At 42.6% G+C, this 25,584-nt stretch overlaps 1 protein-coding gene across 2 annotated transcripts; it reads left to right on the top strand.

Moving 5' to 3' along the window:
* The first annotated feature begins 20,482 nt into the window (after positions 1–20,482).
* LOC135608584 (protein HOTHEAD-like) lies at positions 20,483–25,212 on the top strand. Of its 2 annotated transcripts, XM_065101655.1 has the most exons (7): positions 20,483–20,751; positions 20,923–21,077; positions 21,829–22,183; positions 23,379–23,689; positions 23,770–24,155; positions 24,253–24,821; positions 24,927–25,212. In XM_065101655.1, exons 1-7 carry the CDS (start codon positions 20,684–20,686, stop codon positions 24,979–24,981), a joined length of 1,899 nt encoding a protein of 632 aa, XP_064957727.1. In that variant the 5' UTR covers positions 20,483–20,683; the 3' UTR covers positions 24,982–25,212. The 2 variants fall into 2 exon arrangements, with proteins under 2 accessions (XP_064957727.1, XP_064957728.1); XM_065101656.1 differs by lacking the exons at positions 20,483–20,751; positions 20,923–21,077 and adding an exon at positions 21,514–21,744.
* The last annotated feature ends 372 nt before the right edge of the window (positions 25,213–25,584 follow it).

Below are 25,584 nucleotides of genomic sequence, written 5' to 3'. Positions count from 1 at the left end.
CGGATTGGCCGAGCAACATAACTTGGGTGCTGGTTTGGCCGAGCAAAGTTACTCAGGGACATGACTGGCTGAGCGATGTGACTCAAGCCATACCTCAAGGAGTCGAATTGAGACCCGCCTCGACCAACCACTCCTCAATCATGTTCCTAATCGCCCAAGAAGAAGAAAGGATCTCCTTCAAACACCCAGGCTACTCGAACTCTTCATTAGACAAACTCGAGAGGGTATTGTTAATGGACCGAGATGACCACTCTAGATCGAACCCCCATCCTCGATCCCAGCTAATGAAGAAATAACGACCCTTCCACCCTTTTTATTAGATGGTGCCCACCTCACTTTAAAACCACCCCGAGACGACAAGTAGAAATTGCCTACCTCCTTGGAGAGATGAAAACACGAAGAGAAAAGGGAACGGGTCGGGGTTATACTCACACCTTGGTAGTCCCCTAGGAAAGCCATCGGATACCACCATGAATTAGGTGCCATCTATGATGACAAGATTCACCATTATGAGAGGTAAGCCTTGATCATCAGGTGCAAAGGGAACCGGAGTTCTGCCTCGAGCACACCAATGGGTCATAAGCACGTTGCCAAAGCCGAGGAGCGTGCAGCTCGTAGTCAATCGAGATATTGTAACGCTCTAGAATGCGACCGAGCAATTGCTCGGTCATGATCAATTCAAAATCATGCAAAGACTTCAAAACTTAAAGGGCATAAGCGGCATTCTTATTTACTAAGGGCACCCCACCCAATAACGAACTACCTATCCCAGGGCCACCCGAGGTCGATGCAACTGCCTTAGGCGCTGATCGATCGGACGAAGAAGAAGAAGAAGAAGAAGAAGAAGAAGAAGAAGAAGAAGAAGACATCCTGACCAACCTGGACTGCTAGACAATCGAGGGAGGAAGAGCCTAGAAGGAGGAAAGTATAGAGCAAATGAGTAGAAAAAGCCAGCATGGGGTTTATAAATAAAAACCAACTGATAAGGGACATTTTGGACAGTCTTGCCACATTACAATCAATGCCATGTACCGCCATGCCAAGTCAACATGGAGAATACCCTCACACGTCAAACCAGAACCTGTACCACGTACCGCCTCGGGCTGACGTCAGCTACCCCAGATGACGCCTCACGCCTCGATCGACCCGACAGCACCTGGTCAAACGGACCAGAACGCCGGCTGAGGCGCATTAACGCCTTGCTCAAGCCCGATCGTCTACGCCAACACCAGTGTCGGACGCTACCAGGAGTACGGGCCTGCCCCCTGCAAGCGGGCACATTAGGAAACAGTAAGCTTCCCTATAAATACCCTCACATTCTGAACGAAGAGGGGGGGGAGGAGGGACACAAAAAGACTTCTTCATTTGAATCCCCCTTCACATCAACTGACTCGATCGTCGGAGGGGTCGGGCCGAGCACCCCGACCCGACCTTTGTGCAGGGGCGAAGCTGGAGGTCCCCGTGAGATATGAAGGCGAGAAGTTCCTGCTTGAAGGAGACAATGACATCGTCCCAACCACCGCACCCACCAACTGCAGCAGACTCAAAGGTCATCTCGGGAAGATCCCCATCATTCGGACCTGAACCTAGCCGCGTTGGCCCCGAGGCCATGGCTCAAAATTGTTTACACTAACACCAGCCACCCACTATGACCCTTTGCTTCCCGAGAAAGGGGACAGCTCAACACGCCATCATAACTTATTAAAACAATGAAATCCCATGAAGACCCAAGCTCCTGCTAGCACTAAAGTTCCGGCCAACACTAGAGTTCCCGCCAAGACCCAAGCTCCCGCCAACACCGGAGTTCCTGCTAAAGCCCAGGATTCTCGTCATTGTAAGCCTCGAGCATGAGGAGGCAGAAGTTGAGCGGTATTGGTTTGTCTTGGATCTCCTGTACAAAGGGAGACCTTGCCGAGGGGGTCTCTCTGAGCTCCTCTGATTTGTAGAATTCTCTTTGGACCTATCTTGATGTCGATTGACTAAGTATAACTTAGCCAGAAGAGAGTCAACTGAGTTAGATGACAAGGTAGTAGGCTCGAGGCAACTCGGGATGGCGCATCGGGACCAGGAGCATTGTGCTCTAGCATCGACCTCGAGTCCTTCGAGTGCCCTTTGGTCAATGAGTTAGCACCTGCTGCTCGGGGTTGTTGGGTAACCGGAGAAGGTTCTTAAGGCATAGTAATGAGGGTCGGGTAGTCCCGTGGTGGTAGCCGTTGGGGCAACATTTCCTACTGGGCGAACTGGGGAATGAGAGGGATGATAGTCTATATTATTCCTGCCAGTGCTTGGACTTGCTGAGTAAGGCTGAGGAACGCCTTGATTGAGATAATAGGCTGTCTAGCGGTGGTCTCGAGAGGTGAGAGCTTGGGCTCATTGAATAGCCACCAATAGCGATTTGGGGTGAAGGTCAGAGCATTCCCTTCTAGGTTTGAAGGGGGAGTTGTCCTCCGAACCCGAAGGTCGAGTGAGCAACGGGTGGCTCCTTTCCGGGACGTTTGCCCGGGTTGCTTAGCTATAAGCACTCTTATAACATCGACCCTCCTTTTAACTCTAAAAATATTAAAAAAAATTATGCTATGGCCGAGATGTCAGCATGACTTGGTCCGATCCCAAGTGCGCATGGTCTCCCACATGGAGGCTTGAGCTGAATAGTTCGATGTTAGGTCGGGTCAAAGCTTTGTCACCCAAGTGTGGTCTTTTCCTTGGCAGGCTATTGCATCTCTAGCACGTTCCCGCACAAAGGCTAAAGGCGGGAGAGGGGTTTTCCGACTTGGCACCTCATAAGGTCAAGTCAGTGTTGGGTAAGGTTTAGTGGAGTTGAAGTGTTCAAGTCATCCCCCTAATGTCGATTGAGGGTCGACTTTTATACATGCAAACAAGGGTCGGTCATATGTGATCTATTAATGGTGGTTGATTGCTCAGGCAGTTGGCTTGTACCTCTTGAGCGAGTGCTAATTGACATGCACGGATCCGCACCGTGCAGCGCCATTCTAAGCTTTTTGGAGTAGCTCGATGCTATGCTGTACCATCTCGTACGACATGCAAGAGCAAGTGATCGTCCTATCCAAGTTTGAGATATCATATTGACGCATTGTATCGTGACAACCTTGACCTTCCTCGTTGTTGCCACGTTAACAATACCAGAATATGTCATATCAAAATGTAAATGATTTTATAAGATCAAGAGTTGATCTAATGGAGCTATTGAGTGATTCAAAGCTCCGTTTGCTAAAGAACATGATACTTAACTATGAGGGAAAATTTTGTTTCAGGTGCCATATTAATTATAGTTGGAACATTTATTTCTCTTTTAGCTACACATCCCTGGATGCTTTACTAAATAAATGTAGAAAAAAACAAAAGCTTTCCTTGATAAAGACTCGTTCAAGAAGTATATTATGTAATCTTTTCTTAGTTATGATTATCCATTTGAGAAAAGTTTATCAATTATGTAAGGTATTATATGGACTTCAATAAGCTTAGTTTGTCGAATTTACTTGTATGATGTTAGCATTTCGATCAAGTGCTTATGATAATGCTCTATTCCTTCCAAAGTTGAAAGATGGATCGAGATACCTCTATCCTTTGCTCTATCTATATATATAATATAATTATTAATGATGATGATATTAAAATACAAGATCTTAAAACTTTTGAACATGAATGATTTAATTTCATATATCTTTGCTCTCTTAGCTACATTTTGGGATAGAAATCTCTTCTTCGGAAGAGATTACTATTTAAGTCAAACAAAATACAATTTTGATCTTCTTATTCAAGCCAATATCATCAAAAATAAATATACCTATTGAACGAAATGTTATATTATACCAGATTTAACTTTTCATCGATAACTTATCAAAAGTCTCAATTATCTTGCTATCACATGCCCAAACATATCATTCAACAAGCTGTTGCAATTTAGATTTTATATTTTTATTAAATGGATAATTTTTAATGGGCTCCATGTTTCAGCTAATACATTTCAATACTCCAAGACATTACTAATATTTCATGTGTCCTTCGAAATATGCCCCCTTGGGTCTTGTAGTCAAGACGATGAGCCTCTTCATCTTCAAGTTGTCCTCAGTGGTCCTTCACCACATGGTGGAGATCATCGACTTCAAACTAGGACTTCAATGCCATGTCATGGTAACAACATTGATCGGCCTGAGCATCATATGTCGCATGTTTCTCTACCTCCAATTGCTGTTGTAGCTTTGAGAACCTCGTCGCCATGGAGGCATTGGCTTGCCCTAACTCATCCAATTAAATCTGGAGTCAAGCAGCCTACTCATGATACCAAATTACGACTGTTTTATTTTGCAAGTCATTGCGCACCTTCGGGAGAGCCAACTTTGCGATTGAAGTGTCCCAAGCACGGTCTAGGGTCGGGGTCATGAGGTGATGACCCTACAATGAACAACCACAAAAGTTATAATAGGGATAAAAGCAGCGTGTAAACAAGTGAAGAAGGCTTCGAGTGCTTACCATCATCGCATGCTTGTGTGCATCACTAAAGGGGCAATGCATTGCCACAATCAAATGATACCAAACTTTAGGACAAATGAAGTATAATTGTTTATTACCCTTAGAAAACTAAAATGTTCAATCAGCACCAATGGAACATTTAAGGCCCATGCATTTGGAATGCTGCAAGGTTTTAAACATTGCCCATACAGGTCGGTGCAGGCCAGTGTATACCATTCCGACAATCATCGACATGTTGACCATGTGATTTCATCCAGTTCGATCCGATATGAACTGTACCATAGGGAAAATCATCATAATGAAACTTACCTGGCAGTGAACAAGGCTCTATTAAATGATACTTAACAGGTAAAACCATCCTAGAATTGCATTCTGGCAAAACAAGTTTAGCTCGATCCAATATGAACTGTACCGCAGGTAAAATCATCACTGGACTTACCCAGTGGTGAACAAGGCTCTACTAAATAATACTTAACAGGTAAAACCATAGTAGAATTAAATTCTGGCAAAACATGCTTATGATAAGCACATCAACAGGTCTAATCAAGAAAGACAACTACATCACTACCTTGACTACTGGACTGCTGCCAACCGCCTACACTACAAAGTTCCTGTTCACTTCAATGTAGTTATAAGGTGGTGTCAGTATAAAAACAAAATAATATTGAGACAGACAAACAACTTCTTCTAAGTTCGTCATAAAACAGAAAAATGTCTAATCAAGCATGGCAAACATAGGAGGAAGAAAAAGCAACATAACCCAGAAAAGTGAAACAAATATTTAGAAACCTCAAATTTGGACAAATAAGGTGAATAATGTTCAAGAATCATACAGTATGAAGTCATATGAAAAAAATCACACAGGAGTACCTTCTGCGCATCTGCAACATTGTCCTTCCCTATAGTATGCAAAACTATGGTAAAATGTCTACAAGAGGAGAGAAGGAAAGCTTCAAGGTTACGTGAATACAAAGGACAATGTTTCTAAAGGGGGAACCTTAGAAAGAATTATAACCATGGATTTGATGCAACAAACAACTTCATAAAGAACCTTACTCGTGTAAACTGTGGACATTAGCAAGCTAAAGTAGCAGTTTGTTATGGAACGTTAATGTGGATGAACCATATGCATTAAAAGACACTGTTGCATGATTATGGGTGGGCAATTTTAACTGAACCAATCTTAAATTTCCTATGACAGAATAGTGATACCCAATAGTCCTTGACGATTGAGAAATAATATTGTGGTATTCTTTATATGGATTCAGTGATTAGTAGAATATAATTACTATAAGCCATGCCAGTGATATAAATATGCGCTCGAGTGCTCGCCTAAGCACTCAAGTGAGGCGAGGGGCAAGGCCCGAGCGCCTCGTGTGTGCACTAGGCGGCGTGCTTCAATAAGGCACCACTTGGGCGCCCGCCCGAACGCAAACACTGGGCACTTCGAGCAAGCGCCTAACTCTATTAGGCGAACCGAACAGGTTTAAGGTTGGTTCGGTTCGTAGTTTCTTACCTCAAAACCACACACTTCACGCCTGTGCGACCCCAAGGAACCCTAGCGCTCCTGTCTCCGCCACCGACGCTTTCTGTCGTTGCCTTCGCTGCAGACGCAACGGACCGAGCCTTCCTGTATTGTCAACGAACGAGTCTGACAGCCCCCATAGCTTCCTTCTGCTGTCGCATCTTTCCACTGTCGAGGGAGAGGATCACAGGTTCCTTCACCACCGACGGACGCTCTCTGGAGCTCCCGTCGCTATCGCTATCCGCAACTTTCGTCGTTGTTGCCGTTGCTGTCCACAGCTTTAACTATCGCTACTGCTATCTCTGTTACTGTTAACATTTTTTTTCCCCCTCTAACTTGAAGTCATATACTGTTAACAGTATACTAAACCGTTGTCGCTGCTATTGTTCGCAACACTGTTGTTATCTCCCTCTATTACTATTAACAATTTTTTTCTCCCCCCTCTAACTTTAAGTAATATACGGCTAATAGTACATTTTTAATTTAATATTATATTTTAATTTAAATAATTATATTTTAAATTATATTATTTATTTGTTATATTTTAATATTTTAGATAATATCTTTTTCTCCTCTTCTAACTTAAGTAATATATTGTTAACAGTATAATTTTAATTTAATATTATATTTTTATTTAAATAAGTATACTTTTAATTATATTATATATTTTTTATATTTTAGGATTTTAGAGCGCCTCGTTTTGCTTGGCCGAGCGCCTAGCGTTTCGGGCATTTTAGGACCTTGGCACCTATCGCTTTTTAAATCACTAAGCCATGCATTCCATGCAAATTATTGGACCATCTTTGCGGATACCTCCATAAACACTAAAATAATCTAAAATAACTGTTGCTTCGAGTAAAACAAGAAAAGAATTTCCTTAGTCCCACAAAATAACAAAAAGAAAACAATTCTAAACTATAAAAGCGAACCCCTTCCAAGGACACCAAAGGTTAAAGTGGGAGAGATTATATAAAGACCCTTGGATTGAAAAAATAACAAAATGCATTTTTCCAATATGTGGACTTAGCAACCTTGTATGATAAAACTCATTCCAAATAAGTGGCATGACTACTAAAACAAACAAATGCAGGAAGGCCTATACTTAATAAGAGAAAAGATTATAGAATTTAAAAGGGTTAAGGTTCATTTTAGTCCATGTGGTTTTGGCCATGGACTACTTAAGTTCTTATGGTTTACTCGTTTCTAAAATAATCCCTATATTTTTAAAAACGTAGCATATAAGCCCCCTTCAATCAAGTTTAAGTTAACAGACATTAGAATCTGCTTATGTGGCATGTCGACTCATAATAAACTATTAATATAATGACACGTGTAATTTAAATTTTTTAAAAAATGATCCATTTTAACCTCTGCGATTTTAGTAATGGAGCACTTAAACCCTTATTGTTTTGTTTATATCTAAAATAACCCTTACATTTTAAAAAATGTAACATATAAGCCCCTCCCATCAAGTCTGAGTTGACAAACGTTACAATCTACTTACATGACATGGTGACTCACAATAAACCATTAATATAATGACATGTGTAATTTAAGTTTAAAAAAAATGTCTATCTTATCAAGGAAGAGGACGTCGCAAAGGCTGTAACAACAGACGAAGGCGGAGAGGTAGAGGTAGGAGAGATCGAAGGCGAAGGTAAGGGAGAGCTAGACTACCACGTCGTAGGCACGACCGGTAGAGGCGCAGGAGAGGACGAAGTGGGAGGCAGTGGGGACGAAGATGCCCAGGAGGAGGAAGAGGGATCAAGAGATCATTGCATGCTGTTAGAACCCTTGCAGATTCTAAACTTGGGGTTGATCTCTTTAGGGGATCGGCCTCCTTAGAACTCTATAGGGGTTCCTCCCTCCAAGTTGCTGCTCAAAGGCTGCAGAAAAAATTCATCTATTGCTTATGAAAAGAGGAGGAATACATGGCTATTTATAGGGTTTCTAAACCCTAACTCCTAATGGGACTCCTACTCAAGACTCCTTCTAATCAACTCCTAATAGGACTTCTAATCAAGACTCCTATTTCTTTACAACTCCTAATTCATCTCTAAGAAACAATCTCCTAATCCTAGCCGACCTCTTCACCTCTTTAATAGGAGTCGGCTTAGGTAGGTTTTACATGAATGTCCCTCGCAGTTAGGACTCTCCTAGCTAGAGTCCTAACAAACCCGCCCTCTTCAAATCAGCCTTGTCCTCGAGGCTGACGATTCATGAATTTTGGGAATTTGATCCTCAAGTCGTCATAATTCTCCCAAGTGGCATCTTCTGTTGGTAGGTTCACCCACTGTATTAGCACTGTAGTAGTGGGTCGTCGTCGTTGAGTCACGATCCGTCGATCAATAATGACACTTGGCTGGGTCTGAAGTTCTCCTTGGGTAGTCATATTTGGTGGGTGGCCTTGGGCTGTCTCCAAGAACTTATTTACAACTTCCGTTTGGCCGTCGATTTGTGGGTGATATGTCATACTCCTCTTCAATTTAGTACCTTGCATATGGAATAACTTTGTCCAAAATCTACTCGTGAAGATGCAAGTAGAATTTATCATAAGCACAATGCGTCCCTTATAATGTAATTCATTTGAGTCCCAATTGTAATGAGCCACGGAGCTTGGTGCTTCCTCCAATTTTTTTATGATCTTACTGGTCTCCGAATCTTCTTGTCATTCCATCTTAATATCCTTAAGGAAGTCACTAGTCGAAAGTAAAATGGCCAAAAATTCAGCTTGCTTAGGTAGTCGTAAAAGCGCATCTGCAACAACATTCTCTTTCCCCTTTTTGTAAGTTATTTTATAATCATATCCAAGAACCTTTGTTACCCATTTTTGCTGCTTGGGGGTAGATATCTTCTGCTCCAAGAAATATTTTAGACTTTTATGGTCGGTCTTGATTTGAAAGCATCGCCTGATCAAGTACGATCTCCACCTCGTTGCTGCGTGCACAATGGCGAGCATCTCCTCATCATATGTTAATATGTTTTGATAGGGGGGAGACAATGCCTTGTTAATATATGTGAGTGGTCGACCATCTTGCATGAGAACGTCTCCCATTCTGTCTCCAGATGCATCGGCCTCAATGATGAAGGGTTGGTTGAAATCTGGTGGCGCTAACACCGGCATCGTCGTCATGGCTGCCTTAAGTTTGTCGAAGGCAGCAGAGGCTTTGTCCGGCCATTGGAAAACATCTTTTTTCAGTGGAGAAGTAAGTGGTGCACTGATCTTCCCATAGTCCTTAACAAATTTTCGATAGTAGCCTGTTAGTCCAAGGAACCCCCGCAGTAATTTCACGTTTGTAGGTTGCGGCCAGCCTTGCATTGCCTCAATTTTTGTTGGGTCTACCGCCACTCCTTCATCTGATATTATATGCCCAAGGTACTCTACTTTTTGCTGAAGAAAGCTGCACTTTGGTTGCTTAACAAAAAGAGTATTCTCCCGAAGGATCGTCAAAACAATTCGTAAATGCTGAAAGTGAGTCTCAAGAGAAGGGCTGTAAACGAGAATATCATCGAAAAATACCAGCACAAATTTACGAAGAAAGCTCTGAAATATATCATTCATGAGACTTTGAAAGGTTGAAGGAGCATTAGTGAGTCCAAAAGGCATTACCAAGAATTCATAATGGCCATCATGTGTGCGAAATGTAGTTTTTAGAATGTCATCGTCACATACCCGAATTTGGTGGTAACCGGATCGGAGGTCCAACTTCGTGAAGACTCGAGCTCCTTTCAATTCATCAAGAAGTTCATCCACCACTGGTATTGGGTATTTGTCTTTAACGGTGATGCTATTTAAAGCTCGGTAGTCGATGCACATCCGCCAAGTTCCGTCCTTCTTGCGTACAAGTAGCACCGGTGAGGAATAGGGGCTGTAACTTGGTCGAATCACCCCTGTTTCAAGCATCTCCTTTACGATCTTTTCAATTTCATCTTTCTGGAGGTGAGGATATCGGTATGGTCGAGTGTTCGCTGGTGGCTTGCCCGGAAGGATTAGAATTCGATGGTCATGTTGCCGAGAAGGAGGAAGACCGCGCGGTTCAGCAAATATGTCGGCAAATTCAGTAAGCAATTGGGCAAGATTTTGATCTTCAAATTCTATTTTCTTCCCCTTTGGTTGCTGCTGGAGGTGCATCAAAAAGGCACCATTTACCTTATGTAAAACTTTCTCCATTCGTTGGGTCGAAACAGTTGTAACGTTGCTTCCGCGCTTCCCGCATAGGATGATCTGTTTGCCCTTACAGTAAAATTTCATAATTAATTTAGAAAAGTTCCAAGAGACATCACCTAGTGTAGTCAGTCATTCTATACCAAGCACTGCCTCATAGTCATCAAGTGGTAGGAGGAAGAAATCTGCAATTATCTCTTGGTTCTGCAGCAATAGTTTCTCTTGCGGGCGCCTACGATCATACTTCAAAATCCATCCATCGACGGTCTTAACGTCATACCTGCTGCAATTCTTGATAAGTAAAGCCATCTGGACAGCAACCTTGCTATTTAGAAAGTTATTAGTACTGCCCGTGTCGATGAGAACAGTGATCGGTTGTTGTTTGAGAAGGCCTCCAACTTTCATCGTTTGCGGGTTTGAGTAGTCGGCTAGTGCATGTACCGTAACTTTGATTGGTTGTGGCTCTTCTTCTGCATCTTCTTCTTCACGTTCAAGGCTCTATTCTGAATGTTCAATGACCTCTTCTTCTATTGGTTCAATCATAAGAAGTCTCCCTTTACTACAGCGATGCTCACAGCTCCACGGCTCGTCACAATGCCAACATAACCCCTTCGCATATCGCTCCCGAAGCTCTTCTCTTGTTAACCTCTTTGGTGTAGGGACTTGGTCGATAGTAGGGGGGGTTGAGGGCTTCAATATTGCTTGTTGAGGAGTGACCCTAGTCCTCCGAGTCATAGTTCAATTGCTCCTCTTGATGTCGTGCGAAAGAGACGGCTGCCATAAGTGTATATGATTGTCACGCTTTAACTTCTCCTCGGATCTCCGGCTTCAAGCCCTCGATGAAGGTCATCAATAGCTGTTTTTGAGACCAATCATGAGTTTGATTAGATAACCTTTAAACCTGGTTTGGTACTCTTGAATGGTGGAGGTTTGTCGGATCTTTGCTAGTTGTCCGTCAATATTTTCGTAATCAGTTGGTCTGAAGCGGATCAGCAGTCCTTCTTTGAATTGTCGCCATAAAAGGACTCCATAAGTATGTTCAAACCAGTCAAACCACTGTATAGCATCCCCTTCAAGATGTATAGCTGCAATTTTCACCATAGATGCATCCGCAGTTTTGTGGTACCGAAAATATCGCTCCGCGCGTGAGATCCAACCAATCGGGTCTCCTTCTTCCCATCTAGGGAAGTCCACTCTCATGCATGGATAGTTAGGGTTGGTCATAAAGCCTCCCCTCCCTTGGAAGTAATCTCTTCGGGCTTAATGTGATTGGGTAAAGCTCTCTCCTTGATATGATTTCCTCGGGCTTAGTGGTCGGCCCAATCTGAGTTCAGTAAAGAGCATCCGAATCTTATCCTCCATTCACGCCTCGAAGGCTTCGAATTTAGCATTGAATACCTCCTCAGATGCCATAGTATATGCCGTCAAATCTGTGATATCAAGATCTCTCTTTTGTTGTTGGGTTAAAGGCATGTATTGTTTGAGAGAGGTGATGGTCGAAAGGGTTGGTAGATTGGTGGATGTAGGCTACGGTTTAGGTTTGTTTTGTGGCTATTTTGGGTGCAGGTTGAGGGTGTGGTTTGGTAGAGTTTTAGAGCTGTAGATAAAAGTTTTGGATCTGTGGTAGATGGTAACAAAGGTTTGATAGAAATCAATGGAAGTTGCAGCAAGTATGTGCTGTCTTGTAAGAGTAGAATTGTCGTCGAAGAAACAACGGTTTCTCGACGTAATTCCCACAAAAAAACGTGAGAGAATTGAGGAGGGAATTGATAGAAAAATCACAATTTATATGACAGCAAGGATATCTAATTTAATCAAGAAAATTTCGGCAGTATAACAGCAAGGAAATTGGTGCAAGTTGCGATTGCAGAATTCTCGTCGAGAAATTTCAGCAGGTTACGACGAAAATTTGCAGCAACACAAAATCGTTTTTAGAGATGAATTTCTTTATAGATCAATCTTAGATGGAAGCCAAGATGATCTATGAAGTGTATAAGAAATTTCATTCAAAAAAGATTACAAATAGATGGGTTAAGACAACAATATGCGGCTGAAATTTTCTGCAGCACAGATTTTTAAGTATAGCAGATTGGACGTAAAAGATCAGAGGTTTATATTTAGATTTTTTTTATGAAACCAAAGGGAATCTGCTATTAGGAAATGTCAAAGATGTCATAAAAATTTCGTAGAGATTTGGATAGAAAAAACACAGTAGCAAGATCAAACAGACAGTGCTATACGGTTGGAATTCTGTAATGTATCTTTCGTCGTAGAGATGAAAACTTTATAACGAAAAATTTATGCAGCAATATAGGAATAATTTTTGTTTTTTTGGATTTTCAAATAAGGATAACTAAATTGCAGCAACAGTAAGGTAGAAAACCAGAACCTGTTGCAATTCACGGGGAGATCAAAGGATGATCCGTGGTGGTGGAGATGATGGCGGAATTTGGCAACGATCTCTTAAGCAATTGTGAGAATTGCTTTGGGTGGTTGTGGGGGGTTGATGGATGGCTGTGGAAGGGCAGCGAGACGCCAAGAACGCTGCTCTGATACCAAGTGTTAGAACCCTTGCAGATTCTAAACTTAGGGTTGATCTCTTTAGGGGATCGGCCTCCTTGGAACTCTATAGGGGTTCCTCCCTCCAAGTTGCTGCTCAAAGGCTGCAGAAAAGATTCATCTATTGCTTATGAAAAGAGGAGGAATACATGGCTATTTATAGGGTTTCTAAACCCTAACTCCTAATGGGACTCCTACTCAAGACTCCTTCTTCTAACCAACTCCTAATAGGACTTCTAATCAAGACTCCTATTTCTTTACAACTCCTAATTCATCTCTAAGAAACAATCTCCTAACCCTAGCCGGTCTCTTCACCTCTTTAATAGGGGTCGGCATAGGTAGGTTTTACATGAATGTCCCTCGCAGTTAGGACTCTCCTAGCTAGAGTCCTAACACATGCCTAACGTCGGATCGGTTGATGCACATCCACCTAAGGCAGGATCGGAAGCTCTTGAGCTTGTCGTCAATGCAAGAGAGGCTGCGTGCATACAATGCCCTACTAAGCAGTAGCGGTTGAGTGCTGCTGCTGGTGATCGCTTTCACGATAACGCCTCCTCCCGTCATTGATGATAGTCTCAATTTTTTTAATTGTGAGTCAGCATGCCACGTACGCAAACTCTAACGTCTGTTAACTCAGATTTGACAAGAATGACTTATATGTTATGTTTTTGAAAATGTATACATTATTTTAGACATGAGCAAAACCATAAGGGTTTAAGTGGTCCATAACCAAAACAAAGCTAGAATGAACATTTTTTAAACTTAAATTACATGTGTTATTGTATTAATAGTTTATTATAAGTCAGCATGCCACATAAGTAGACTCTAACGTCTATTATCTCAGACATGACGAAAGAGACTTATATATTATGTTTTTAAAAATGTAAGAGTTATTTTATATATGAATAAACCACAAGGGCTTAAGTGATCCATGACCAAAACCACAAGAGCTAAAATGAACCTTAACCCAATTTAAAATAATACTAAGAAAAATGAGCTAAGACCTCCAGAAAGCACAAAAGGTTCAGTAGGACACATAGCCAATGCAAATTTTACATTTTGTTAATGACTTATCAATACTTGTAAAATGTGAACTTTATGGTAAGTTGAATACTACCCACAACATCTAAGTTGCAAAACATTTTATCTTCGTAACAAATGCTCATTGGTTAACCCACAATATTTCTTAATCTAAAATATTAACATCATTTTTAATAGTCTTTGGTAAAAGAACAAGATTTCCACTATATAACCAAACAGAAGGATGTATAAATGTTAGCATTACTGAAACACAAAAGCATTTAGACTATTGACTAACCAAATCTGGACGAGATTCAGTAGCTCCTAACATAGGATGACGATTAGGTTGCAGCTCAACATCCCAAATAAGAACCTTCATAAGAATTTTGAGAAATAAGAGAAAGCCAAATGAAAGTGAACTAAACTCAAAATGGTAACGCAACAATATATTTTCACTACATCAGGACTGTCGGTATGTGTTGCAACTATTTTGCTGTACTAAGGAAGCTCCCTAATTCTATTGACCTACATGTAGCCAGACATAAGTGACGACCTGATTTTCCAATTCCATATAGATCTAGCCACCTAGAACACAAATCATTGTTCCTAAATACAAAAGCTCATCAAAAAATCACCAAAGCAAGTGGGAAAATGTTGAATCCAACTGCTCCATTCATATTCAACAGAATAACCTAACATAATTTAATGTCTGAAAAGCATAGTAGCAAAACCTATGTTGCTGAAACTATTTCTTTAAGCAAGCTACATACACAATTTGTGGCATAACTGCTTTATTACACATGGCAACCGGCTATTTTTGAAAAGTAATACTGAAATACTAAATTTGGCAATCACATTCAAGATTCATTTTCACAAGATTATCATGATAAGAGTCATATCTGAAATCTTCAGATTGAATCTGGTAAACACCAATTCTAGATGTACAGTGATTCAGTGAGGAAGAGAGGGACATATATGTGAAAGACACTGATTATTTCGTACCTCCCCTGGATGTATAATTGTTTTGTACTCCTTAACAAATGGAGAATGAGCTTCTTCATTGAACTGCAAGCATCACATCAGTTAACATTTTAGCACCACAAAAGAAAAAAAAGACATTATTTAACTTGCAAGGCATGCAAGCATATTTCACCAGGTAGATCCGTGCAAGTGACTAGAGTAAGCAACATCACAATTTCTATTGTTTATTTGTCAGCTTTATTGAATGAATCTGGGTAGTTAAAATGGAATGTTGCATTTCATTTCAAAATGTAATCTAGAAGAATTAGTCCCAAGTTCTAACATAAATAAAAATTCTACAGCAGCCATGCAAAATGGTAGATGTTTATGTCGCCAATATAGTCTATGTAACCAAGTAACCTGAGATATATGCTCTGTGGCGGCAACTCTTGGTTTGACAATCTCACAACTATTGGTACGGAACTATCCGTCTGCAACGTTACTGTTAGGATCAAAATTGAAACTAAAAGGAGGGGTGAATTAGTGCTTCTAGGAAAACGACGTCGATCCAAAAATATTATACGATAAAACCATATCAAAAAGATGTTTAAACTTAAAACATTTGCAAGAGTAGTAATGAGCAAGTAAAGCAGTTGCAAAATAAGTAAACAAGTAGAGAAAGGGAGGCACACCAATTTTATAGTGGTTCGGTCGTCGTGGCCTACATCCACTCTCAATTCCTCCTTCGTTGAGACCACCGGTTTCCACTAATCGATCTTCTTTCAATAGGCGAAAATGAACTACCCTTTTACACCATTTTCTCCTTTTCACAAGTTTAGGAGATAAGTTTTATAACCACTCACCCCTCTCTTAAACTTAACCCAACACTTAGAGCTTGAGAGAAATTCTCACAATATTACAACAGCGTTTTCGTTCTTTTTTGTTCTCAGTTCGTATGTTTACCGAGCAGGGATGATGGAGGTATTTATAGGCCCTAAATGAATTCAAATTTGGAGCCAAAACGATCTCATCCCAAGTTTCCGGGATACTGGTGGTACCACCGCTTGACAGACTGATAACTGACGGTACCACCGCCTGTCAGTTTGACACTGGATGATACCACTGCCTGTTAGTCTGACACTGACACTAGATGGTACCATCGTCCAATCTGGCGGTACCACCGTCTAACATAGTCTGGAAGACTATGTCTGGGCGGTACCATCGCCTGACATAGTCTGGGAGACTGTGGCAGTACTATCGACAGACCCTACTATAGGTCATTGAATGAGCCAAACAATAAGCCCAATTCAGCCCTAATTCAGGCCTAATTGGCCCCTAATTGAGTTGGCATTGTTTCATCCCAAAACCGACTCAAATAGTCCTAAACTAACTCGATCTAGACACACGATTACAAGCATGAATCATATGCTGTCCGACATGTCATTGGTTCATCCGGCGCTTTATCTGATCCTTCGGCGCTTCGTCCTCTCCTTTGGCGTATTGCCCAATCGGCACATTGATTCCCGCAGCTTCCGATCTCCTTGGCGTAATGTCCGATCCTTCGGCCCGATGCTCAAACTCATAGCACGAAGTCCTTCCGACACATCGACTATTCCTCCAGCCCGACGTCCAATCTTCTGACATGTTCCACTCCGGCTCAACATCTGATTCTTCCTACTTTAATCGAATTGTCTTTCCTTAATCAAAGTTAGTCCTGCGTCACTCAAACGCACATTAGATCATAACTCATCAATTGATTTCATCATCAAAATCCGATATTCGACAGTTACAATTGATTAGATACACACTTTTGACAGTCTACATCAGCAAACATATGACTCAAAGAAAATCCTTCTCTGTTCCACAGCAGCAGAAGATATGTATCGACAACAATAAGATGATTTCAGAATGTCCTCTAGTACCATTGAAAAATGTAAGAAAAAGAATAAATGAAAGTGACAGATAAATATGATACAAAACCTTGAGGGAAAAAAATAAGTTGTTTGCACATAAGTAAAATTCAAACGCCAACTAAACATAAAAACAACGTTCTTGCTTATAGAGACAGTTAGAGAGCAATACAACACACCAAATATATTTTAAAAATATATTCAAACTAGCATATATATTATGCACTTATATATTGAGAAAGCAAAGCACACTTTGCCACGTTACCCACCTCTCATCGCGAACTAAAGGTGTTTTTTTTTCCCTTCAAGTGATGAAACTATTTTTTCTTTGTTTCAAATAAATACACATTACAACAACATTCATAATAGCTCATTCACATGTCAAACTTCAATAGAAATGCTGCATATGAGAATCTTGACCCTTCTTGTTTGCCAAGCCCATTTCATAAGTATATATAGAGTTTTTTGTGCTTTGGTAATTACTTCAACACTTCAGCCAATTATAAACAAGAAAGTAAAATATTAGTTGCATGATAGAAACAATTTTTAACCTCATTGTGGCTATTAAAGAACTAGCCGACAGTTTAAATAATTTGGCTGGTTAACCTTATCATCCACTTCATATGGATTGTCCACTCCTATTGTACATATTGATTGGCATGGCTTACAATTTAATCTGAGGGAGGGAGATAGTATTGAAAGTTACAGTGCAACAACACCTGTAGTGGCACTCATACATAGAAACATCAAATTGAATACAAAATCTATACAGTTTCAGTTTAATCAAAATCAAGTGAAGTGAAGAAAATAACAGCTATCATAGGTCCATAAATTGCATTCTTAAACCCACAATTAGCATCTAGAGTACCTAAGTTCAACCAGAGTTAGGCAATGTAAAGAAATAAACCATTTTTTAAAAAGAAAATTTTGTATACAGTCGATAAGATTTTACAATAGGTTTCTATCCCATTGGGATTTTAGAAATTCAACTTTTAGATTTTAATCTTTTCAATCATGACAATATGATGTATAGAACCAATTCTCCAAAAGATAATTTGCATTGCAGTTTGACTTCATTAGTCCGTCGGATTGTTTGTAATCCACCTTAAAGAAAATAGCAAGAGTTTAGAGAAAATAAACCCACTTCACGTGTTCTCTATGGTTAAAGCACTTATTCATGCTGTGCAATCTCTTGGTATCATAATTATTTTGACATGAAACGCAGAAGAGAATTAAGAAGTCAATGGTGGTATCCAACGATATATAGACCTTTACATATAAACAGGAGAATTTAGGTCTGATATCGCATGCAACAGAGGTCATGCAAAAGAGACATCAACATATTTGATATTGCCAAAACCACATTATAGAGGACTTAGTTGCAAAGTTTTTGAACTGTCAATAACTAGTGAATAAGAAGTTTTAAATATTCAAAATGAAATAATTATTAGACCTAGCACAAGGCACATAAAATGAATATCAATGAGATTATGAAGGGAAATAATACAGTCAAGCAAGCCTGCTCGAACAAGAGTCAACAGAGTTCTCAATCACATAATGGGCAAATATTTGTAATTATGCAGGTAGATGGATCAAGCATAGGCTTAGTGGCCATAAGCAGAATTCATTTATGCAACAGAGAAAGGATGCATTGCAATGCAGGGCAGGAGGTTCACTTGCCTGCTCAGAGAGGTACAGACGCTGGCGATTCTTGTATGTTGCTTGATCAAGCTGAGGCCCCCACCTACACAGATGAGGAAGAAATGAAGACTAAAGCTACAATGAGGTGCACGAGGCAAAAAAGAGATTAGTTACTCGGTTCACCAAACCAATTTAAGCACCAGAAAGAATCCCTTATTATTCCTGGATTATCCCATTTTATTCAAAGAAGTGGAAACCCTAAGACGAAAGATGCAAAACCGTCGAACAAGTTCCTTTCGGGAAAACCCTAGTCATGATCCGCAAACCAAAGAAGGAATGAGGAAAAGAGGAAGACAAGAGGAGGAGAAGAAGGAGAAGAGGGAGAAGTCCCATCAGGAGAGAGAGGGCCAGACGAGGTTGTGGTTGGCAAGCCAGTCGTAGAGAAGGGGGACGAGGGACTTCCACTGCGCGTACCTCACGTCCACCGTCACCTTCCGTCCTCTCTTTCTCTCTCTCTCTCTCTCGCTCATCTCCTTGTCGCGCTTCACTTCCCCTCACGCCCGTTTCGCTAGTCCGCTTTGGGCTCTCCGACCTATCCGGCCCCTTCCTGGGGAAGCCATGGCGCCCCAGTTGAAATAGGAGTCTGAAATTTTAGGGCTGGTAATGGGCCGGACTTGTATCTTCCGAGGTCTGGCCTGCTACATCCGCAGTCCTAGTACATAATGTGGGTACGGACATGACATGGAGTCATACATGCTATGCGAAACCGCAATCGAATTTAACTAGTACGTAAATGCATGTATGTGCATGCTACTACCGATTGACACATCTATTGTCTTCCTTCCTCGTGTTATGTCTAGTGACATTAAAGAGTTTCCAATCCATGGGGGAACATCTCTCTTCCCAAGCGTATGCATGCGTGGTTCAATTATAGGTTTGGTGGCTGCTATTGGAATATCTCCCTCCCTCCATCCATCCATCATCGTGGATGAATTTGCCTGGTGCACACAAACGAGAGTCATCATCACGGGACCCTGATGAAGAAGAAACCATTCCCGTGCTTATGTTCGTTCCAATGAACCATCCATATTTGATTTAAGCCATCCCTCGGTTCCAAAAATGTATCTGTACACTCGAGTATACATTGATCATCACACTCGTTTGCTTGCCCATGCCCATTGCATAGTCCATGGTCCAGTAGTAGAGAAGACATTGATTGGCTCGCACACCCATCCAACGACTTGCTTCCCAAGGATGGCAGCGAATTCCCATTCCCACCTTCGATCGCAGTCTGGCCTTCGGTGTACAAAAAGCCTATTGTGCGTGCTCCCAGCCATGCATGTAGCCAGCCAGCCTTTCTTTATATGGAGCTCGTCCCACCACCTACCTTAAGCGCATGCATAATAACAAAGGTTTGCAGTCTGCTGTTGAAACTCTCGCTGCAGTCCGCACATACTATTCCCTTCACCGAACCTCGAAACAAAGTTGATGCCATCTTTTTCGATGACTCGTATAACTATTCGATTTACTGCGACTCGTCCGAAATAAGAGCTTCCTTGGGTAGCTAGCTGTGACCGGAACGAGTAATATGCAGCATTTGCAACCGTGTTACCCCTTCGTGACGTATGGTAGAAAGCAAGTCAGTGAATAGGCCGGCCGGGACTACATTTAAGCTTCTTAAAGAGATCGAGCGAGTGTTCCGTTCAAGCAGTCAGTTATGGTGTCACGTCATCGAAATGTTACTGCAGTTCCCTCGCAGTAGCAGCGATGGGAGGATTGTGCTGCCTACAAAGCGAGTGGCGAGAGAGGAGAGTCACCTTTTTCATCTCCATCAAGAGACGAGTTTCCCGAGAGAGAGAGAGAGAGAGAGAGAGAGAGAGAAGCAGCAGAAGGAAGGCCCAGAAACACAAACACAACCTTAAACTTCCAAACCTGGTCCCATGGAGCAACAACCCAGAGAAAAAGGAGCACTTGGCGCATTCTGAAATTGTTATATTTGGTGACTTCGGCTGAGCATAAACTGCGTTTGGTATACATCACTGTCTTAATTGAATCGGAGATAGCTACGGTTTTCCAAACGCTAGATCTCACACGGTCTCTCCTTGTATCCATCCCATGGGAAGAAATTGCTTGTTATGGAACAGATAGCTATTTTTGAGTGAGGAGACCGATATAAGTGACCATTTTGAAGAGCAAGCCATCCGAGCAGAGGAAGTGACCGAGTGAAGCCTCGTCAAATGACAAACTAGAGAGAAGCCAATGGTTGTGATGTGAACTAGTGCTCTAAAATTTGGAACCTCCAAGTGGCTGTTGTCACTGGAAAGCTCGTAGAAGGGATGTCAAGCATCTTCATTTCCTTTTTGTATAAGGACGAGGGAGATTATCACGAACATCTTCCTCAGATCTTGTAGGATGCTTTTAAGCAAGCAAATTCAGCGGCAATTAACATGGGAAATCAGTGAAGTCTGTTGTGAACAGTGGTAACTCTGCCCAGATCTTTCTCTCTCTCTCTCTCTCTCTCTCTCTCTCTCTCTCTAGTAATGCAGCTTGAATTTTCTGAGTTGGTTGTGAACAGTGCTAACTCTGCCCAGCATTCATGTTTTATTAAATGCCTTCTCTGAAGTCTGTTGTCGCTCTTAAATGCTTTGAAGCTTTATCAACGGAGGTTGCGTCTACTCGAGGGGAAGAGAGTTGACACTGGCAAGGAATTTAGAGGTGGTGCTTAGTTTTGCAATCATGGTATCGAAGGAGGGAGAACTTCTCGTTAAGATCTTGATGTTTCTCAGCATCCTTGGATCAACCCAAGGTCAGATATTTTTTTCCCTCTGTTGACTGTACTTTTTTCTTCGTTTTCCCCCATTTAGGGAGGATTAGGTGGTTCTTCGATGGGAGTCTTTGCTGGATTTCCAATGTATAGTGTGGCCGGAATTGTTTGCTTGCTAGACACTGTATTCGTAATTGCCTGGAGTTGTAAAATCCTGTTCAGGTAACACTCGGGCACAGAGAAAGAAGATTGATTTTGATGTTGAGATGCTTTATTTTCTGTTGCCGTTTCGTTTCCTATCATGCCGTGCTTTCTTTTTCCTCGTTGCTTTCCTTTCCTTCGTGTCTCTCTGTCTTCTGATAAAATCCGAAGTTTTTTTTTCTTTTTTTTTTCTGTCCTTCACAAATCGTAGCTTCTTCCTTTTTCTCTCTCTCTCTCTCGATCGATCGATCGATCGAAAGTAGTTCTGTGGTAGCTGTGAACTTTGCAAAAGAATCAAGCCATGACTATAATGGCAAAAGCCACTGGTGGTTTTCTTTGTTTCTTCAAATTCATTTTCGCCTTTTCGAAGCAATCAGTTGTAGCAAGGTCACTTGTGTTTACCATGGCTAAGTTCTAAATCGTTCTCGAATGGGAGCTATGAGTGTGGCTCCGTATAGAGACGAGCAACGCACTCTTGCGATTTCCGTCGAGTACCTGTAACATTTGTGTGAGTACGGCTGCAGAGATGTCTTTTGTGGAAGGAGGCAGCCAAAATTCGCCAGTGCTGATCTCTTGTTTGATGGAGCTGCAGGAAGAAGGGATGCCGTCGAGGTGAGGCACCGTCGTCTCAGGGAAGCCAGCAGCTTCTCCTCGACACCAGCAGCGGAATACGATTACATCATCGTGGGGGGAGGCACGGCGGGATGCCCCTTGGCTGCCACCCTCTCCCAAAACTACAGTGTTCTGCTGCTGGAGAGGGGTGGCTCTCCCTACGGCAATGGTAACATAACCCGCATGCAAAACTTCCACATCGGCCTGGCCGACACCTCCCCCGGCTCTCCGTCGCAGTCATTCATTTCCACCGACGGGGTGATCAACACGCGAGCCAGAGTCTTGGGTGGTGGCACTTGCATTAACGCTGGCTTCTACAGCAGGGCCAGCCCAAGGTACATGTTTCAGTCAATAATTTCATCCTAGTTTCCATCTGCCGTTGCTGCGTTTTTTTTCTCGACATTGCTCAGCGGTGATCCCTTTAGCCCATCTCTCTCTCTCTCTCTCTCTCTCTCTCTCTATATATATATATATATATATATATATATCATGTGCTATATATATATATCATGTGCTATACTTGGTTAAATGGAACAACGTCTCCAACACCCTATTCCATGTTGCCGTTTGGTGCATGTCCTTATAACTGAAGGTAACACTGTACATCACGTAATCGCGTTCGTATAGTGTGTCAGATGCGTTGTCAAGGAGAAGCCCAGCGATAGTACATTCAATAAGAGTGACGCTGACAATACCAACAGCCAACTAGATGAGATAAAATGTTTATTGCTCATTTGATATCAAGTAGAAATCCATTTTTATTTTGGTGGGAATATCTATCAAGTCAAGAACAGGATGCCAAGGTAATAATATAATCTAGCTTAATTAAAAATGTAACACAGCATGAGTTTATGTAGAAAAATAAAATAAAAAGGCCTCACAACACATTAAAAGAGGTTAGATCCTCACACCACCACCATAGAGGGAATAAATATACTCATGTTGACTACTACCATGTTTTCCCCTCTCAGAACCGTCGGTGTTCGCTGCAAATTGAAGAGATCAGAGCATCCATCATTCCTCATATAATACTAGTTAGTCTTCTGTCCCGCCGCAAGTTCCATAATTCCTCCCAACATGACCTGCCTCTGCTTCGTTCATCTAATTCCCCGTGCTTTTCTCCTAAAGCAATTTGCCCTCCTTCTTCTCTTTTCTCTTTGCTTTTTTGCATTATCTTTCGGGATCTCCATTTAGCAACACCAAGCAACGTGAATTTGGTGAGACCAATGCACGATTTAGTGGAGTTGGTGGAGGTTGGTTCTCTTAGGAGTAAAACTTTGTCGTCTCGATCGGCTTCCTGCTTTAATTTGCTGCAATGTTGGATGACCGCAATCAGTCCTATTAAATGTCGTCTCTTATCTCCATCCCAAACCTCGGAGCTTGGTCCCCTCGATTCCCAGAACCCCTATCGGACAGAGTGAAACCGTCGGACTAAACCTTATCGTAAGCACTGCGTGTCGATCCCAGACCGAGGCCGGGCGTCGAGTGTGGGATCGTCTTCCTAATCGCTTGCTGCTACCTGTTCTCCAGCTTCGTGAAGGCGGCTGGCTGGGACGAGGAGCTGGTGAACGAATCGTACCCTTGGGTAGAACGAAGGATCGTTTACTGGCCGGACGTCGCGCCTTGGCAGGCTGCACTGCGGGATGGACTGGTCGAGGCCGGCTTCTCGCCGTTCAATGGATACACCTACGACCACATCTACGGCACCAAGATCGGCGGCACCATCTTCGACAAGGATGGCTTCCGCCACACCGCCGCAGATCTTCTCGCCGCTGGAAACCCAGAGAACCTCAGGGTGCTGCTTCATGCTACTGTGCAGAAGATCGTCTTCGACACCAAAGGTAAAGGTTCCAAACACCGGAAGATGATGTTTCAGTCAAAACCACTACAGCCTTACTATGATAGTAATCGACCAAAACAGGGCGGCGGCCCAAGGCAGCGGGCGTCCGATTTAAGGATGAGAACGGCAAGCAACACCGGGCGCTTCTCAAGAATGCGAGGCACAGCGAAGTGATCTTGTCATCGGGTGCCATTGGCAGTCCTCAGCTGCTGCTTCTGAGCGGGATCGGACACAAGAAACACCTCAAGAAGCTGGACGTTCGGCTCGTCCTGCATAACCCACACGTCGGAAAGGGCATGTCGGACAACCCCTTGAACTCCATATTCATGCCCACCAAGAAGCCCGTGCGGCAGTCCCTCATCCAGACCGTTGGGATCACCAAGAAAGGCGTGTTCATCGAGGCCAGCAGCGGCTTCGGCCAGTCATCCGACAGCATCCGATGCCACCACGGCATAATGTCAGCCGAGGTGCAGCACTGCCCGTTGCTGGCTTCGACCACCTCTTGCTTTCGATGATTTGTCTCCCAAATTGAGTTAGTCATCGACTTTGTGCGGACTCGTGCAGATCGGGCAACTGTCCACCATACCCCCCAAGCAGCGTAGCCTTGAAGCCGCCAAGAGGTACGCCAGAGACAAGCAGAAGCTGCCACGGGAGGCATTCCAGGGAGGCTTCATCCTAGAAAAGATCGACGGGCCGCTCTCCAGAGGTCGTCTCAGCCTCAACGACACCGACGTCGACAACAACCCCTCCGTCACTTTCAACTATTTCAGCCACCCATACGACCTCAAGCGATGCGTGTACGGGATCAGAAGCATCGAGGAAATCGTGCGCACCAAGCGCTTCGCCCGCCTCACCGTCGACGACGCCTACACGATGCGAATGCTGCTGAACATGAGCGTGCAGGCGAACGTGAACTTGATACCCAAGCACACCAACGACACTGCATCCGTGGAGCAGTTCTGCAGGGACAGCGTGACCACCATATGGCACTACCACGGGGGTTGCCATGTCGGGAAGGTGGTGGACGGCGAGCACCGAGTTCTCGGTGTGTCCAGGCTCAGAGTGGTCGATGGTTCCACTTTTGACCGATCCCCCGGAACCAATCCTCAGGCAACTGTAATGATGATGGGAAGGTAAGGTTTATCGTACCGGAATTTCTGGTAGATGTTAGAGAATCCAGATGGACCGTTTATAGATTTCCCTTCTCGTGAAACTGTTGTGGCATTCTAAATCTGCAGATACATGGGAGCGAAGATACTGAGGAAGAGACTGGGAAGAGCAGCAGGAGCGTAGCTGTCGGCGTGTCACGGATGAACGTCCATGTAGCGGTTCGTTACGAAAGAACAAAGTCTAATTCATTAACGCCGGGATTCGCCCGGAAGTTTTGAAAGAGGAAAGAAAGAATCAGAAAGATATGGAATATGTTGGTGGTATTCACATGTTTCTCTGCGTCTGCAAATCACAAGCGTTGTTGGTTACATCGTACTCTTTGAAGTAATCCACTTTTTCTGTGGATTTATGTCATGATTTGCTGATTGACAAGGATGATTCCTTTTTGTTCGTTATTGATGATAGATACCAGCGCAGTAATAGTAAGTGATTACACGATTCAATTCTTGAGGCTTTGTCAGAGATGGGTCGAGCCCGGATGAAAAGGCTGCTCTCGGCTGTCTTTTGGTATTTATGAGTCCGGGCGTATATAGATAGATAGATAGATAGATAGATACTGTTGATAACCATGCATGTGTGCATACAGTAGTAGTAACTGGATCCAACTCATTCAGATGATCAAAACCATCCAAGCAGAGACTCGGAGATCATCAGAGAGACAAATATATACTTGGAGGCGATCCGAAGCTGGCTGAAACGATGGTGACATTCCTAATGTTCCAGCTT

The sequence above is a fragment of the Musa acuminata genome, chromosome BXJ2-3 (genome assembly GCF_036884655.1).
Source record: "Musa acuminata AAA Group cultivar baxijiao chromosome BXJ2-3, Cavendish_Baxijiao_AAA, whole genome shotgun sequence".
Lineage (NCBI taxonomy): Eukaryota > Viridiplantae > Streptophyta > Magnoliopsida > Zingiberales > Musaceae > Musa > Musa acuminata.
This window is presented reverse-complemented; position numbering and strand designations above follow the sequence as displayed.